Source organism: Canis aureus, chromosome 11, assembly GCF_053574225.1.
Source record: "Canis aureus isolate CA01 chromosome 11, VMU_Caureus_v.1.0, whole genome shotgun sequence".
In the NCBI taxonomy this organism is placed as follows: Eukaryota; Metazoa; Chordata; class Mammalia; order Carnivora; family Canidae; genus Canis; species Canis aureus.
Genome location: NC_135621.1, coordinates 71,841,212 through 71,858,860, shown reverse-complemented (window position 1 = coordinate 71,858,860; position 17,649 = coordinate 71,841,212). Strand labels below are relative to the sequence as shown.

The window sequence follows — 17,649 nt, the reverse complement described above, 5'->3', positions numbered from 1 at the left end:
GGCCACCGCGGCTGAGGGGCACCCAGGGCCCGTCCTCCGGGTCCCTGACCCCGCGCCGTGGAGCCAGTGTGCGTGGGCTGCAGGCAGGCCTTGCTCGTCGCCCGGCTCCAGGCCTCAGGGCCACGCAGGGCTTGCACGGGGCTTGCACGGGGCTTGCAGGGCTTGCGGGGCTTGCATCCTGCTCTGTCTCCAGAAGGTGGGACATGTGGAGCCCTGGGGGAAGGGCAGAGCTGAAGCCAAGCCTGCGTGTGTGGCCGCTTCCCAGGCTGGGGCGGGGCTGGGCTCTGGGTGCCCTGGGGCCACCGCACCTGCGTGACCTCTCCTGCCCCTGCCCGCCCCCTCCCCCCCCAACGCGTTGGCCTGGTGGCTCCTTCTCTGTTGCTGGGCCTGCATCTGTCCCCTCCGCCCCCCTTCCCTTCCCTTCTCTGTCTCACTCACCTGTTGGTAGAGACCCTCCCTTTATGACCCCATGTTGGTAGAGACTCTCGGGTCATCTCGGAGCCGTGGCCAAGCGTCCATAGGGCCGGGCTACCGGGGAACGCAGGGTGGGGCCTTGTCCTTGCCCGAGGGCCCTGGAGAGCCGTGTCCCTGAGGGCAGATCCAGACTCGTCCTCCTGGGTGGCCGTGGACCTGACCCCGGGCCACGAAGGGCGGAGGCGCAGGGCAGGCCTTCCTGCCACCAGGTCGTGAGCACCTGGGTCGTGAGCACCTGGGTCGTGACCTGCCGCCACAAGGGTTCCCCTTGCTCTTCTGAGAGGCCTTTGTCTCTGAACAATGTTCCGCGTGTGACACAAGCCAGGCCTCCCGTCCCTGCGCAGCACGGTCCCTGGCACCTGCGAACCTACCGTGATCCCACCTCAACAAACCTGATTCACAGGAGATCACCTGGGGGCACTGGGGGGCTCAGCGGTGGAGCATCTGCCTTCTGCTCGGGTCGTGATCCCGGGTCCTGGGATCGAGTCCTGCATCAGGCCCTTTGCTCCTCCCTTTGCCTCCACCTGCTGCTCCCCCTGCTTATCCTCTTTATCTTTCTCTCTCAAATAAACAAAATCTTAAAAAGAAAAATCCCCTGGAGAGCCTGTCACAGGTCCTTGGGCGCCTCCCAAGACCCTGATTCAGTAGGTCCAGGAGCAGGGTGTGACCTTGGCTCTCCGAGGGTCTCCAGGGACATGACCTTGGCTCTCCAAGGGACTCCAGGGCGTGACCTTGGCTCTCCAAGGGGCTCCAGGGCATGACCTTGGCTCTCCGACGCTCCAGGGGCTCCCAGGGGGGCCGCCCTCCCCACGCCCGGCCTCCCGTGTGTGTCTATGCTGCTCCCCCCGGGCTCCTGGGCTCCAGGCCCCTCCCGGCCCCGGCGCCTCCTCGCTGGCCACAGGCTTGTCCGTACCTGAGCTGTTGCCTACGTCAGCCGCGGGCTCGTCCTCTACAAACCACGTTGGAAACGTACCTATTTCATTTAGGGTAACGCATCCCGAGGCCCTTTCGCGCCGTCCCCTGTTGCCGCTCGGCCTCACCTCGGGGGTCGCGCACCGCCCCGTGACTGCCTTCTGGCTTCTTGCCTCTGAAACGCGGTTCTGGGAAGGCTCTCTTGAAACAAAGGTCGCTGTCGCTTTGCAAAAGTTAAGGTGCGGCCGCGCAGGGCAGGCCCTAAACGCTGGGTCCCTCGGAGAGTCCGTTCAGTGTTCGACAAGGTAGGGGCACGGTGCACCCTGCGGGGAGGCACGAGGGCCTGGCGCCCGAGGTCCCGCCCCGGAGACGGGGAGCGCCGAGGACCCCGTGCAGGGGGAGCGGGCGGCGGGGGCCGCGGGTCTGAGCCGCATGTCCTTCTCTCCGCAGCACGCCCGCCCGTGGCCGCCGCCGTGGTGTCCCACTTCAACGACTGCCCGGACTCCCACAGCCAGTTCTGCTTCCATGGAACCTGCAGGTTTCTGGTGCAGGAGGACAAGCCCGCGTGCGTGTAAGTGTCCCCTGCTGTCCTGAGGTCCCGGGGCCGGGGGCGTCGCTGCAGCCCGTGGGAGGAACGGGGACATCCCCACCACCTGCCTGAGCCCCCGGAGCTGGGGGGGACGGTCCGCACAGCAGGCTGAGCCACACCTGCTTCAAAGCCCGGGGTTGAAGCTCCGGATTCCAGTGGCGGGACCCCGGGGTCGCCAGGGAGCGGGGGCGGGTGGGAGCCTGGGGATCTGCGTCTGTAACAAGCACCCGGGGTCACACTTGGGTTCGGCCGACTCTGAAAATCCCCGGGTCCAGGCGTAATTCCCTCGTTGGGGCTTCCAGAGGGCGGGGCGCCGGGTGGGGGCCCGGGGCTCACTGTGCTCGGAGCCTGTGCCCGGGCTCTTGAGGGAAGCTTCCTGGAGCGGCCGGGGTGGGGGGGGGTTTGCCCGGCGGGGAGGACAGGGAGGCGCCCCAGGCCTGGGCGTCGGGGGACCTGCGGTGGCTCCAGCGGGGAGACGACACTGGAGACAAGTCGGAGGCCGGGGCCTGTGTTCTCCAGGCGGAGGGTTCACGCTGGTCTGGGGAAGGGGTGTTTAAGAAGCGCCGTCTGTCCATCTGCCCGTGTAGAACCCCCGGGGGGGCAGTCCTCAGCTGCGGGGCTCCGGGCCCTCCGGGGCGTCCAGGGACGGCAGCCCGGCCCCCACCCTCTCGGCACCGGCGCCCCCGCCTCACAGTTGCCACCATCGCGAGCCTCCAGGTAGCCCCTGGGGGTGGGAGGGAACAAAACCCGCCCTCCGCCCCCGTGGGAAGCCACCCACCGTGCGGTCGCCGCCGTTTCCGTGGGTCACAACTGGTAGAAAGGCAGCCGTTGCCCGGCCCAGCGTCACAGAACCAGTGAGGGACGCCACAACGTCAGCGGGAGCTAGGATCTGGGCCCTGCGCTTCCGCGGACCCCGGTCCAGGCCCGCTCCCTGGGCTCGGCCACGCGTCCCCGTCAGGACCCCATGAGTCGGGCACACAGAGGTCGCGCCCGGGTCGCAGAGCAGGAGCTCCCAGCCACGGTGCCGCGGGTGTCCGTCTGCCCGCCCGATGCTGTGCTTCTGTCCCCCGGAGGTGCAGCTGCATGGACGCGGGCGGGGCCTGGAGCCTCACGGGGGGGGGGGGGGGGGGGGCCCCTGCCGCGTCCCAGCCCGTGAACACAAAGCACGACGACGATTACTCAGGGTTACCATTTCTATTAAATTATATGCAAGGGCCCCCAGGGGCTGACGGCACCGCGTTGTCAGCAGCGCAGCATGTGCGGGACGCTCGAGCCCACAAAGGCCGCGGTGCGCCAGGAAGCCCCGGTGTGGCCGGGACCCTCGGCGGGGACCCTCGGGCCCTCCGGCAGCGCCCAGTGCACCCAGCTGCGCGGCGGAGGCTCCTCTTTGGAGAAAGACGGCGAGTCCCTGCCGAGTGGGGACCAAGTTTCAGCGAGTTCCTCCCCGGCGCCTTCCGCACCGGCCGGGGCTGCCGCAAGTGCTTCGAGAGCCGCCCGCCGGGAGCAGCACCGTCCGCGGCGACAGAGCCCCGGGCCGCGGCGGTCACCTCTGAAGGCAGGAGGCCCGGGGGGTTTTGTCCTCTTCGTTCTGGAAGCCCGGGGAGCTCACCGTCCACCACGTCTACACAGCACTGCGTGTTCACAGTCAGGACGCCTGAGCCCCCGCCGCCCCCCACCCCCGTTCACGCTGTAAATGTTACTAATCACGAGCTTTCTGGAAAAGCCGTAGCCGCGTGCAGGGCCTGGCTCCCCGCGCCCGCCTGCAGGGCCGCACGGAGTCCTCACGGCCCCCTTCTCGCCTGGGAGTCCTTGTCCTTGCTGCATAGACGACCGCCTGGGCGGCCCCGCGGAAGCCGTCGGCCCAGGGCCCCCGAGCTGGTAAATGGCTGAGCTGAGGGTTCAGTCCGCTCGATTCCAGGCCCCAAACTCGTGTTCTCAGCTCCTGCCCCACGCGGCTCTCTGTTCGGCCCTAAAAAGCTCACCTGTTTAAACAAAGAGACGGCAGGTCCCCGATGGAGTCACCTGTGCTAAGCCCCCGCCGCTGTCCCCCAGGAGCCAGCTCAGCCGGTCGCCCGGGACGCCCCGGGGCAGCTCCTGTGACAGCACGTGCCTGAGGGGCCCCGTGTGCCCCGAGAGACGCCGCCCACGCAGGTGCCTCCCCCGGCTTCTACCTGCCGGGCTGACGGGAGGTCACACGTCGCTGCAGGACGCCGACGGGATCTCGACATTCGCTCAGTTCAGTCTTGCTCTTGAACGTCTCGAATCACTAGGCTCTTCTGTTTCCAAGAGAGGCATTGGCGTCTGCCCGCCGCGCACACAGGGACGTCGGGGTCGCCCCCAGCCCTCCGCCCGGACCACCCGGCAAGTGCGGGATCTCCAGAAACAGCCGGGCCGTCCCTGTGGTTCGGAAAGGCCGACCACCTGTCGGGAGACACAGCCCTGCGAGCACTGAGCGCCGCCTGACCTCAGTTTCCCCAGCAGACCTTGGCAGCCCAGGGGGCGGTAATCGGCCCACAGGTGTGTTCTACGTGGCAGCAGGGGACGATCTGCGTCGTCCTTGAGGAGTTGCAGGAAGTTACCAGCATTTCAGAGGTCAAGTTTCTTTTTTTTTTTTTAAGATTTTATTTATTTATTCATGAGAGAAGAGAGAGAGAGAGAGAGAGAGAGAGAGGTAGAGACATAGACAGAGGGAGAAGCAGGCTCCATGCAGGGAGCCCAATGTGGGACTTGATCCCGGGTCTCCAGGATCACGCCCTGGGCTGAAGGTGGCGCTAAACTGCTGAGCTCCCCAGGGATCCCCAGAGGTCAAGTTTCACTGACCCGCCACCCTGTCCCCATCCCATCCCCATCCCATCCCCATCTCATCCCCATCCCATCCCCATCCAGTCTCCATCCCCATCCCATCTCCATCCCCATGCCCATCCCCATCCCATCCCCATCCCGTCCCCATCCCATACGCGTCCCCATCCCATCCCCATCCCATACCCGTCCCCATCCCCATCCCACATCCGTCCCCATCCCATACCCATCCCCATCCCTCTCCCAATCCCATACCCGTCCCCATCCCATCCCTGTCCCCATCCCATACCCATCCCATCCCCGTCCCCATCCCATCCCTGTCCCTGTCCCATCACCGCCCCATCCCCATCCCCATCCCGTGCCATCCCAGCTCGCCCTCCCTGGGTCTCACCCCCATGGCTCCCCACTGCCCCGTGCTGACCCGGGTGTGGGCCCTGACCCACTCTGCTCACCGTGTGAGCTTGGACGCCTGGTGGGGACAAACACGGACCCTTGTGTCTGCAGTTCCTAGAAGACTGGGATAACTAATCCCCCCCAGAGCGGGAACTCCCAGTCTGGGCCGAGAGCAGAACCTTCTGTCCCCACTCGCGTGAACCGCCCCTTGGGTTGCTGACACTCACTCCGGCCAATAAAACCAGCCTTCCTTCGAGGCTGGCCGGCCGCGTCACGGCCTTAGAAAGGCCCGTAGTGACCCGAGATCATAATCGAAGAAGCGGGGGCTCCTTCTAAGCTACTGTCGTGCCTCAGCCTTGTTTTCTATGAGAAGACGGTCCTCAGGATTCCGGAGAACCTGGAATGACGTCTCACCCCGAAGCGTGAGCCGAAGGCAGAGCACACAGCCCGTCAGACGTCAGACGCAGCCGACGGTAGTGAGCGAAGTCTTGGGCCCCACGTTTCGGCTGAACCGCGGGCGGTGCTTGCGGCTTCCTTCGGTAGGTCCCCGCGGGGACAGCAGGAGCACGCGGGAACGGATTTCCAAGGACAGCAAAGCCCCAGGAGTGCGGGGTCGGGACTTGCACGGCCTTTCCCCCGGGACACACTCAGCCCAGGGGCCGCTGCCTGCGGGGCCTTGGAACAACGGAGAACCGTCGCTCAGGTGACCTGTCCCGAGGGTTCCCGGGGCTCAGCCCGTGGCAGCCGGTCCGCGGCTTCCCTCCTGCGACGTGCTCTGCGGTGCCCGAACCCCGACTTCACATTCCCGCAGCAAACACGGGTTTGCTGTCCAGGGGCCAGGCCGGGCACGTTGTCGGGGGCTCCGCACAGAGGCCAGCGTTGTGCGGGGACGTGCCCTCCGCCCCGGCCGGCTGCAACGCGACCAAGGAGGGGAGCGGGAGGTGGAGGTGCGGGCAGGCGGGGCCCGGGCCACGTGGTGCAGGTCTACGTCCCGGCGGGCGGCGGCCGGTGCAGGGGCCACGCAGTCGACATTGGGGCGCCGGGCAGCACCGTTGGCAGGGCCTGCGACTCTTGATCTCGGGGTCTTGAGTTCAAGCCCCACGTTGGGCGCGGAGCTAAGGTAAAAAACAGGGAGAAGTCACGAGGTCGTGCCATCCGTAGGCCTGGAGAAGGGGCGCGTCCTCACTCCCGCGCTGCCTCCAGCAGGAGCGCACCCCAGGGCCCCGCAGGCACCAGGCGACGACGAACGGGCCTCGAGCCGTGTGGCTCCACGGTCTGTTCCGTGAGGCGTCCCGTTGCGGGGCCCTGTCCCCAGCACATCGTCTGCAGCACAGACAGGCGCGTACAGTCGGGTGACGGCCTGTCGGGGTCCGTGATGCCAGAGCTGGATACAGCCTGAGCCGGAAGGGTTTGGGACACACATCGTTGTGCGACATTTGAAACGACCTCCCGGTCCTCTAACGACGTGGTGACGAGATGGAAATGACATGGCGAGACAAGACTGCAAAAAAAAAAAAAAAAAAAAAAAGGAAACGACAATATTAAAAACTACATAGAAATAGCTCAAAAAGGAACATGTCAGTTTGCCACTAGGGGACGTGGGGTCAACGAGTGTGGGCTTTTTTTTTTTTCCTGCTTTATTGTAATATATGCCCTTCCCAGTTTGCGTAGAAACGTTCCTTTTCCAGCTGGAGAAAATTTATAAGAAAAAAAAGAAAACGTTTGGGAGCATAGGCCTCTACACATCATCATATTCCTTGGAAATTGGAAAAGAGCCCTGTGACCGGGGGAAGGGAGCACGTCCGTGGACGGCAAGGCTCGCACGCAGGCCCGCGGCCGGGGAGACAGAAAAGGCGCCTCGAGGATCATTTCTCTCTTCTCGTTCACGCGGGGAGGCCTCCAGCCACAGTTCGCTCCTAGGAGAAGCACCGAAGCCGTCTTGACGGGGGAACAAAAATGGAAAGGCCTCGGGGCCCCCTGGCCGGGGCCACTGCCTTCCTCTGCGGCCCCCTTGGTGCCCGCGGCCCGGCCGGCCTCCCGCGGGTTCTGACGCCGCGGCCCGGACCTGGGGGTGGTGTCGGGCTCCCGAGGCGACGGCAGCGGGCAGCCAACCTGGATGTCGCTAGGAGGCCCTCATGGTGGGTGGCTCCCGGCTCCGCCTCCGCCTCCTCACCGTTACCTCTGGCCTTTCCTCCAAGCCACCGTTCTCAGGCCTGGGCGGAGGGACCCGAGGACCGCGGCCGGCAGCTCTCGCGCCCCTGACGCAGTTGGCCGCTCCGGGCGAGGACCTGCTCTTCCCCGAGCGCGCCCAGGCCGGGACCCGCAGGGCCGTGGTTGGGCGCAGCCGCGTCCCCCGGGCCTCTCGGGCAGTGCTCGCCACGCGCACGCTCGGCTCCCTGAGCCCCTGAGGCTGAGACGTGCATGATCACGGAGACGTGCCGGTGGACACGACGGCTTCCAACGAGCCGGAGCCCCTCCAGGGGCAGCTTGGGGCCGGGCGGGCTGGCAAGGGCCCGGCACACAAACCAGGGGGCTCCCCTGGGAGGAAGACGGGGGGGGGGGGGGGGGGGGGGGCGGGGAGCCGGCAGCAGGTGAGCCAGCCGGGGTGTGTCTCCCGCGCGTGGGGGTGGATGGCGCAGCGGGGGAGCCGGGGGGACTGGCGGCGCCGCAGCGAGGGGACCGAGCAGTCCGCCGTTCCCTTTGCACTGAGGCTCGGAGCTTGGCGCGAAAGCACTGCCCCAGGTTGCCCTCCGCGCCATGAAGACCGTGGCAGGACCCCAGAAAGGTCGCCTCCCTGGGGGATCATTAGGTCTTAACCCTGGCAGCCCCCCACCCCCTCGTCCCTAAGCAGCCCCGGCCTCACCTGCATGTGTGACTGTTGGGAGTAAGAGACGCGGCTTCCCGGAGGAGCGGGGCGCGGGGCAGGAAGGCCGCCTTGTGCGCATCGGCCCGAGGCCACCGTCGTTTAACCGGGATCCTCGGAGCCCCGCGCCGATGGTCCGCGCGGCAGGTGTGCAGAGGCCCCGGCGGGAGGTGTCAGGGGTCGTGTCTCCAGAGCCTGCAGGCCAGAGGAGGGGCGCCCGGACCCGCTGCACAGCCTGGGGAGCTGCGTGGACCCCCTGGGGACGTGCCATGGCCTGGCGCAGGCTCCCGTGAGGGCCCTGAGCCCCCTGAGACCCCAGAAGTGCAGGCTCCCCGGCAGCCTCCTGTGCTGGCCTAGGGGCAGGGGCCAGGCCGCGGAGGACGGCGACCCGAGGGCCGGGATCCTGGGGCGCCTGGGGCAGGCAGGGGCCCCTCGAGGTGCGGCCTGACGGCGGCGGGGACAGGGCGGCGGAGAGCGGTTGTCCCGGTGGCCGTGCGTCCGTCTGTGGGTCCATCCGTGTGTCTGTGTGCCTGTGCTGAGCACCGCTTGACGCGGGCGGGTGGCAGGTGGGCTGGGCGCAGGTGACGGGGACACCACGGGGAGGGGGCAGGTGTGGGGGGCAGGCACCCAACAGGGTCAGGCCTTGGCGAGAGCTTGGCCGGTGGGGCCCCGTGGCTCAGAGGATGAGCAGCCGCCGCGGGTTTGGGCTTCAGGGCTGACCCCACGGGGCTGTGGGCCTGGGTGGGGCTGGGGGGCTGGGGGGGGGCTGCGGGGCTGTGGGGCTCAGGGGCTACGGGGTGGGTCCTGCTGAGGCCTGTGCCTCCGCGCCCCCACCCCCCACCCCCACCCCCACCCGCGCAGGCGCTCTCTCGCCCTCCCGGCCGCCTCCTGAAATAAGTCACTTTCAAAAGCGGGGAGGGGTTAATCCACGGTCCCCTGGTTCCACCGTTGCAGTGTTGGGGGGCGCAGCCTGGAATGCGCAGGAAGCCAGGCGGGGCGGGAGCCTGTCCCCAGAGTCACCTGTCCCCGAGCCACCTGTCCCCAGAGCCATGTGTCCCCAGCCACCTGTCCCCAGTCACCTGTCCCCCCAGCCACCTGTCCTCCAGCCACCTGTGTCCCCAGCCACCTGTCCCCAGTCACCTGTCCCCCAGCCACCTGTCCCGAGCTACCTGTCCCCCAGCCACCTGTCCCCAGTCACCTGTCCCCAGTCACCTGTCCCCCCAGCCACCTGTCCTCCAGCCACCTGTGTCCCCAGCCACCTGTCCCCAGTCACCTGTCCCCCAGCCACCTGTCCCCAGTCACCTGTCCCCAGTCACCTGTCCCCCCAGCCACCTGTCCTCCAGCCACCTGTGTCCCCAGCCACCTGTCCCCAGTCACCTGTCCCCCAGCCACCTGTCCCCAGTCACCTGTCCCCAGTCACCTGTCCCCCCAGCCACCTGTCCTCCAGCCACCTGTGTCCCCAGCCACCTGTCCCCAGTCACCTGTCCCCCCAGCCATCTGTCCCCAGCCACCTGTCCCGAGCCACCTGTCCCCAGTCACCTGTCCCCCAGCCACCTGTCCCCAGCCACCTGTCCCCCAGCCACCTGTCCCCAGTCACCTGTCCCCAGTCACCTGTCCCCCCAGCCACCTGTCCCCAGCCACCTGTCTTCCAGCCACCTGTGTCCCCAGCCACCTGTCCCCAGTCACCTGTCCCCCCAGCCACCTGTCCCCAGTCACCTGTCCCCCCAGCCACCTGTCCCCCCAGCCACCTGTCCCCCAGCCACCTATGTCCCCAGCCACCTGTCCGTGAGCCACCTGTCCCCCGAGCTGGACGGGTGCCTCGACCACCGTGCGTGGATGGGGGGAGCATATGTGCCGGGCCAGGACCCCTAACAGAAGGACGAGGGCCCAACTGCAACCCGCAGACCCCGGCCAGGAGTCCCAGAGCAGCGTCCGCCGTCCCCAGAGGCCTCGGGCAGCGCGTCCCGTGCGCCTTGGTGATGGCGCACTCTGCTGCTCTGGCCCGAGCGTCGCCACATCAACGCGAAGAGAAGCCTGTGCCGCAGAGACGACACCGTGTTGGGGCCCCCCTGCCCCCGGGCTTAGGGGACCGCAAAGCCCTGCACGATGCAGCCAGACCCCGCAGCCCCTTCGTCTCCCTCGTCCTTCGAGGTGAAGGTCACAGACCAGCGTCCAGAGGGGCCTCCCGGGAAGAAAAGGGAGAAGGTGGCTGCCGTGGCCACGTTGGGGGAAACAGAGGTCGGCCTCCATGTGCGACGTGGGGCGCAAGTCCCTGCGGGAAGGAGGCCCCCGAGGCCGCGGTGACCCCACATTCTATACAGTAGCCAAGTCAGCAGGACGGAGGTACCCGTGCGGGGGCCGCGAGCAAGTATCTTCTGTTGAAAAGAATCGGGGCTGGGGGGGGACCACCTGCATCGGGAAACAACCATCCCCTCCTCGGCCGACCCAGTCCCAGGGGCTCACCCCGTGGCGGCCCCAGGGATGGGGGTCCGGGAGGCAGCGGGAGCGAGAGCTGCACGCAGGGAGCAGCCTGGGCCTCCACGCACACGCACACGCACACGGGAGAGCGAAGGAGCCTGTGATACCCGTGATCGTGATGCCGTGCCCTCTACGGGGCCGTGCCCTCTATGGGGGGGGTCATGCCCTCTATGGGGGGCCGTGCTCTCTACGGGGCCGTGCCCTCTCCGGGGGCCGCTTGCCCGCAGCTCCAGCTCCGTCCTGCCCCCACGGATCCTCCAGGGGGAGCAGGCCGGCGTCGCTGGAACGGGCTGGCTTCTCAGGCCCTGCCTTCGCAGAGGTGGCCCAGCCCCGCTGCAGCACGAGCCCCGCGTGCCCCCCGCCTCCGTGCATGCTCAGGGCTAACGGAATTCGATGAAGACGGTGGCACAGCAAAGCGCAGCCCGTGCGTGTCTCCTGCTGGGTTAGCGTGTTTTCCACTCGTCGTCAAACTCCGGATACGTGCACTTAGTTCAGAAACAGCCCGGATTCCTGTGGGCTGCCAGAGGGGCCTGGGGACCTAACTCACCGGCCGCCCTGTCGCCGTGTCTGACTCGGTGACGACGGAGCGCCTTTTCCTTTCTTCCCCAGCTGCCACTCCGGGTACGTCGGGGCGCGCTGTGAGCACGCCGACCTCCTGGCCGTGGTGGCCGCCAGCCAGAAGAAGCAGGCCATCACCGCCCTGGTGGTGGTCTCCATCGTGGCCCTGGCCGTCCTCATCATCGCGTGTGTGCTGATACAGTAAGTAGGTGCTGCCCCCGACGGCGGGCCCCGCGGGCATCTGTGGGCGCCCAGCTCACGGCCACCTGCCCGAGTGGAGGAAGGGCCCATCCCGGGAGGGTCCCCACTGCGGTCACCGGACGCCGGTGCACAGCAGGTGCATGCAGTGTCCCCGGGGCTGGGCTTGCAGGCCTTGCGGTGACGTGCCGGGGGACTGGGAAGGCTCCAGCGTCCTCCGCGCCGGGGCTCTCTGCGGGTCCCACGGCTGCGGCGAAGGTCGGGGTTGCCGCGTGGACAGGTCCCCGATGGCCCTTCCCTCTGCACTCGCCTCCCCGCCACCCCTCGCCCTGCGTCCCCGGGGGCCCTCCTGCGCCTCCACCAAGGGAGGCCCCTGCCCTGCGCCCTGGCCCGGCTCTCCGCAGAGGGGGACGCCCCCGTGCTGTGGTGGCAGCGTGGGCCGCGGGCCTCCCCGGAAGTGCCCACACACGCCCGTCACGGAGCAGGCCCTGTACGTCATCGGCTCGGGTGCCGCACCTCCGTAGCACCGGGGCCGGGGAGGGGCTGCGTGGTGACGAAGGGGAGACGGAGGCCCCGAGGGGCCGGGACAGACGGTCGTGAGGCCCTGGCCTGCGTTGGTTAGTGGCCGTTGGGGCGACACGCACGCCTCTGGGGCCACAGTGAGCGAGTGCTGTCGACGGAGCCTCGGGGGCAGGGGTGAGGCTGCCCTCCCCGCCCCTTGCCCTTCGCCGTGTGTCCCACCCGCGTGCTGGGAAGGGCAGCAGTCGGGCCTGCGCCCCACGAGGGTGCCCCCCAGGGCCGCCCACCTGCGCCCGCCGTCGCTCCCAGGCGCCTGCCTGGCCAGGGGTCCCAGAGCCTCGGGGACAAGCTGGGGGCCCCGGGAGCTTGTCCCGGGGGATCTAGAAGGGGGTTTTCCCAGGGTCTCTGCAGACGGGAACGAGGCGGGAAGGCAGGGCGGCCTCTCTCCCAGGGAGGCAGCGGGTCCTCGTCCCTCTGCCCCTCCCCGGCCCATCCTTGCTCGAGGCCGAGGCCGAGGCCGGGAGCCCCCACCCCACCGGCTGCTGGGGCTGCAGCCTGCGGCCTCCTGACTCGCGGTTGGTCGCGACCAGCTTGTGTGGAGGCCTCGCCTCACCGCCTGGGTGACCCTTGCTAGGACGTGGCTGGACCCAGCCCCCCGCCAGCTGCCCGCGGAAGGGAACCCTGGACCCCCCGGGCCTCGGCCTCGCGACTCAGGAGGGCGCCGTGCCACACAGACGGCGCTGGCCGCCAGGACGGAGGGTCACAGGCTCTCGCTCCGCTGCCTCGAGATGCGGGGCCCCGGGCTGGGGACCATGAGACGCCAGCGGGCCCCGGGACGGCGGCCCAGCGACGGGCCCGCTTCCTCGCTGGCTCCTGGGCCCCCGCCCAGCAGGAAGCCCTGCCCGTTCCCGCGAGGTGGGCGGAGCCTGCCCCCCTCCCCCCCCCCCCCGTGCCCGCGGGGACAGCTCCAGGGGTCTCCACGTCAGCTGCGTCCCACGCGGCACTTGCTTCTCTGCCCGCCAGCCCGCGTGCTGCTCCGCCGCGGCCCGAACGGCCTGCACCCAACTGGAAGGCTGCGCGCCGAGCTGCACGCCCGCCCGGGGCCCCCGCGGGAAGGCCGGGCACGCGCCACGGCGCCCCCGTGCCCGAGCCCCGCACAGCCGCGTCCTCTGCCCTCTGCCCACAGCTGCTGCCAGGTCCGGAAGCACTGTGAGTGGTGCCAGGCCCTCCTGTGCCGGCACGAGAAGCCCAGCGCCCTGCTGAAGGGAAGGGCCGCCTGCTGCCACTCGGAGACAGGTAAGGGGCGTAAGGGGCCGCGCCAGGGGCACAGCGGGCGGAGGAGCCCCCTTCCCTCACCTACCCGGGGCAGGGGCCGGGCAGGGGCGGCTTGTTCAATCTCCAGGAGCCTCTTGAGGATGCTAACGCGTTAACCCTTATCATGGCCTTGGGAGGGTTTGTGAATGACGCGGGTAAACTGAGTCAGCCAAAGGTGTGCTTGGGTCCGACCGTGAGCCACAGGGGCCTCTGCGGGCCCCACTCCCCGTCTCCCCCACGGCCTCGGAGGACCATCCATAGAGCTGGTGAAGCTTCCGTGTTGTCGGGCACCAGGAGGAACGTTGCTTGAGCCTTTTAAGAGGACTTGCAGATGCTGCGCCATCTGTGTGCACCTCGGGGCGGACATAACGGGAGGAAGTGTCCGGGCCCCGGGGAGTCAGCGGTGGGGCACCTGCCTTCAGCTCAGGGCGTGACCCCGGGGTCTGGGGCTCCCTGCAGGGATCCTGCTTCTCCCTCCGCCTGGGTCTCTGCCTCTCTCTGTCTCAGGAATTAATGGATAAAATCCCCCCCAAAAAAATGGGTGGAGGAAGCTTCTCACCAATGTTCCTCTCTGCCCACATCTGGGAGGACGTGGGCCCTGAGCCTCGGAAGGGTCTGGCCTCCCAGAGACGCCCTGGCCGAAGCTCCCCGGGACGCTGTCCTCCCCACTCGGGAGGGACGGGGAGGGAGCAGGGCAGGGAGACGTCGGGGAGCTGGCCTCCAGAGCCCCCCCCTTGGGAGACACTAGGGGGCCCGAGGGGAAGCCGCCCTCCCCCACGGGCTGGCCACCGTCCTCCAGGGCACCAGGCCCCCAGCACAGCCGTGCCCCCACCCCCCGCCCCCACCGGCCCGGCCCATGGCTCCAGGGGCACAGTGTCAGGAGCCGCGGCCCCGGTGGTGGAGGCCGGGGACCGAGGCGAGGCCCGAGAGCCTGTGGACGGCCCAGGAGTCACCGTGTGTCCTTCCTTGCAGCCGTCTGAGGAGCCGGGGCGTCTGGCCGGGTTGCCGTGGCAGCCGAGGGGAGCGGCTTCTCCGGGACCAGCCGACAGACCTCGCCACCCTGCCAGCCCCCCCCCGCCCCCGCGCAGCCTGTCTTCCACGGCCCCCCCGCGACTGTCGGGAGCTCTGAGCTTGGGGTCGTCGGGTGCGACCCAGACGAGACATCGGGGGCCACGGCGATAGGACAGGTCCCAGCACAACCGCACGGGTGACCCGGCTGCGCCGTGTGCCTGGACCGCGGGTGTCCTGCAGGTCACGGAGGCCGCCCTTCCGCGGCCCCGTCCCTCGGCGGCGTGTTCCCGCCAGCCCCGGAGGGTGCCGGCCGGCCCCGAGGGCTTCCCCACACCCGCCTCCGGGAGGAGAAGGCGGGAAGGGGGCTGCTTGTCCCGTGTCCGGACAGGCCACCGCAGCCCGGAGACGACCCCTGGACCGTGGGGTCGGCGCGGGTCTCCCAAGGCGGCGTAAAGAGCCCCAGCCCTTCCAGACGCCCGCGTGCGCGCCACGGTGGTGCCCGTGGAGTTGCGCGGCCGCTCGGGGCAGCTGAGGCTCCGGGACAGGCCCGGGCGCACAGCGGGTCAGTGCCCCCAGGCAGCCCCGCCGCCGGCCCCACGGCTCACTGGGTCCCCGCAGCCCAGCCAGGAGGCGCCGGGAGAGCCCGGGGACGCGGCCGCACCCATGAAGGGGGCCGTCCTCCCCCACGTCGTTGCCCCGTCGACCTGTCGCTTTATTTTTAAAAGGAAAAATTTAACTTTTCTATTTATTTTCCAGCATTAGGAGCAGCATCCCCGCGGTTTGTTTGGGTTTTTTTGTTTTTTGTTTTGGTTTTGGTTTTGCCCTTTCCATTCAGGATGCTGGTTTTAGTAACAAAAACTAACAAGTCACCTCCCCACGGGGCGGGTCTCACCCCCCCCCCAGAAGGTGAAACTGTCCTGGGGGCGTCGCGATCCGCGGGCCTGCCTGGGGAGCCCACCGGTTCCCTCCAGCCGAGCAGCGGGATTTTCACTGAAATCGGTCATTTTCACTGAAACCGGCAAACAGCGGCGGTGAGGCAACGCGGGAGGCCCCTGTGCGGCGGACTCGACTCCCTAGTGTCTGGCGCAGAAGATCTCCGTGTACGGGCGCGCCTGGCTCCCCACGTCCCGAAAGGGACCTTTAAAATGTCAGGTTGGCTTAAATCTTCCATCGGGCGACCGTCCTCCGCGGACTCTCGTCCCCGGTCTGTCCGTTCCGCTGGACCGTCCCCAGGTCCTCCAGCCGAGGCGGGAGCGCCGGAGCCGCCCTAGGGCAGCAAGCAGCCGCCGGCGACCTTGGCGGGGACGGGCGGGGGCTGCGGCCGCTGTGTGGACCCCCCACGGGCCCCCCACGGGCCCCCCACGGCCCCCCCACGGCCCCCGGCCCTGTCCTCGGCCGATCGAGTCCGACGGGAGAGCCCCAGACCCGACTCTCCTCAGTCTTTCCCAGAGCAGTTGAGGCCGCGGGGCTCTGCTGACCGCTTGGCGGACCCCGGCTCAGGCTTGGGGCGTCCGGCCCTCGCGGAGACTGGGGAGGGCAGGACGGGAGCCTCTGGCTTCCCCGCGGGCCGTCGCCTTGGGCCAGGCCGTGGGCGGGGGGGGAGGGCCGCCGTGGCTCCCGGGGCGGTGCCCTGAGACCGGCAGGTGCAGGACCATCCGCGGCAGAGGCCAGGTGAGGGCAGGCGGGGCTGAGCGCCCCAGAAGCCCTGTGCGCCCCGGAAAGTGCGGGAGTCCGTGCCCTGCGGGGCGCCGGTGCTCCGGGAGCAGCTGGATGGGTGCCCCCTTCCGGGGGGCGTCTCAGGACCGTGCCGATGGCTCCTGCGTCTGCACCGCCCCGAAGCCCGGGGTTCTGATCAGGGCTCCCTTCCGGGGCGACCCGGCCACGGGGTGGGAGCAGGGCTGCTCCCCGCATCTGTCTCGGGAAGAGGAAAGGGGAGAGGGTCCTTGGGACTCTCCCGTGGGGCCTGGCCTGGCCCCGCAGGACACGTGGGCCTCCGGGTGAAGGGCACACGGCCCCCAGCCCTGGTCCCCGCAGGAGGAGGGATCAAGAGGCGCCGGGAGCCGGGCAGGTGCAGCCCCTGGGGACCGGTGCCCTCCGGGGCGGGGGGTGGGGGCGCTGGCATCTCCCGGGGCTCCCGGCCGGGTTGTCTCGGAACCTGGGCCACCAGCCACGCCCCCCCCGGGCAGTTCTGGCAGAAACGGACCAACAAGCTCCCCGCGCAGCTCGCCCCCCCCCCCGCCCTGTGGCTCGGGCCGGGCCCTGAGCCCCGCACCCGCTCAGCGGGGGACACGCAGGCCGCGGCGGGCGCCCCGGGCACGGGCGGACACAGACCTTTGGCCTTAATGCGGGGCCCAAGAGCCGCCCCAGCCGCGGCCCGCGGGGCTTCCCGAGGGATCTTGTGGGGGACACACGCGGCCCGAGAAGCAGCGCCTCCCCCCGCAGGGACCTCCCGAAGCATTCGGCTTTTCAGTACCTTTATTATAACAAACCTGATGCTTTTTTTTTTTTTTTTAGAACGTGTTACTCTGACTTCTGTATATGTTGCACTGAGAAGGTTAATATTTAATGTTTTAATTTATTTTGTGTGATAAGTTAATTTTGATTTCTGTAATGCGTTAATGTGATCAGCAGTTCTTTTCCTTAATATCTGAATTACACTTATTTAAAGACTGGTGAGCAGTACAAAACCCGTGTGTTTCTCAGTCCTGTGCGTTGTCCTCCGGTTGTCCTGCACCTTGTTGGGAAGGATGAAGCCATGAACCACCCCCCCCCCCCCAAATCAAGGCTGCAGCTTTTCTCCCTGAGGTTGGCATGCCGCTGCAAAGCAAATTACAGCTTTTCTCCACAAACGTGGATGATGAGAAAAAATTAGATGCTCTTTTGCAAAGTGCGGGAATCCTAAAATTAGTGAGGGAGGCTCCCCGTCTGAAGAGACCGAGTCCTGCGAGGTCCCGGCTGTGCAGGTCCTTGTCCACACGTCTGACACTAAGCCGGCCGATGCAGAGGGAAATACAAGCACGCAGTCCCTGCCCCCAGGGAACCGGGGCCTGGCTGAGACGCTGACGCAGAAGGTGACCCTGGACCAGGTGCAGACCACATGCAAAAGGGGCTCAAGTTGTAAGGCAGAGAGCGCCGGGGCCCCAGGCGACCCCAGGCAGCCCCAGGCAACCCCAGGCCCCAGGCGACCCCAGGTGACCCCCAGGTGACCCTAGGCGATCACAGGTGACCCTAGGCCTCAGGCGACCCCAGGTGACCCCCAGGTGACCCCAGGCGATCACAGGTGACCCTAGGCCTCAGGCGACCCCAGGCAGCCCCAGGCAACCCCAGGTCCCAGGCGACCCCAGGTGACCCCCAGGTGACCCTAGGCGATCACAGGTGACCCTAGGCCTCAGGCGACCCCAGGTGACCCCCAGGTGACCCCAGGCGATCACAGGTGACCCTAGGCCTCAGGCGACCCCAGGTGACCCCCAGGCCCCAGGTGACCGCAGGTGACCCCAGGCCTCAGGCGACCACAGGTGACCCCAGGCCCCAGGCGACCCCA

General features: G+C 68.2%; 1 protein-coding gene across 1 annotated transcript in view; it reads left to right on the top strand.

Moving 5' to 3' along the window:
• The window catches only part of TGFA (transforming growth factor alpha), a 79,273-nt gene extending 62,478 nt beyond the window's left edge, over window positions 1-16,795 (top strand). The window contains exons 3-6 of the mRNA XM_077915819.1: window positions 1,837-1,957; window positions 11,118-11,267; window positions 12,970-13,079; window positions 14,070-16,795. Coding sequence (XP_077771945.1) covers window positions 1,837-1,957; window positions 11,118-11,267; window positions 12,970-13,079; window positions 14,070-14,077 — 389 coding nt within the window. The 3' untranslated portion in view covers window positions 14,078-16,795. The remainder of the gene's footprint in view (window positions 1-1,836; window positions 1,958-11,117; window positions 11,268-12,969; window positions 13,080-14,069) is intronic.
• The last annotated feature ends 854 nt before the right edge of the window (window positions 16,796-17,649 follow it).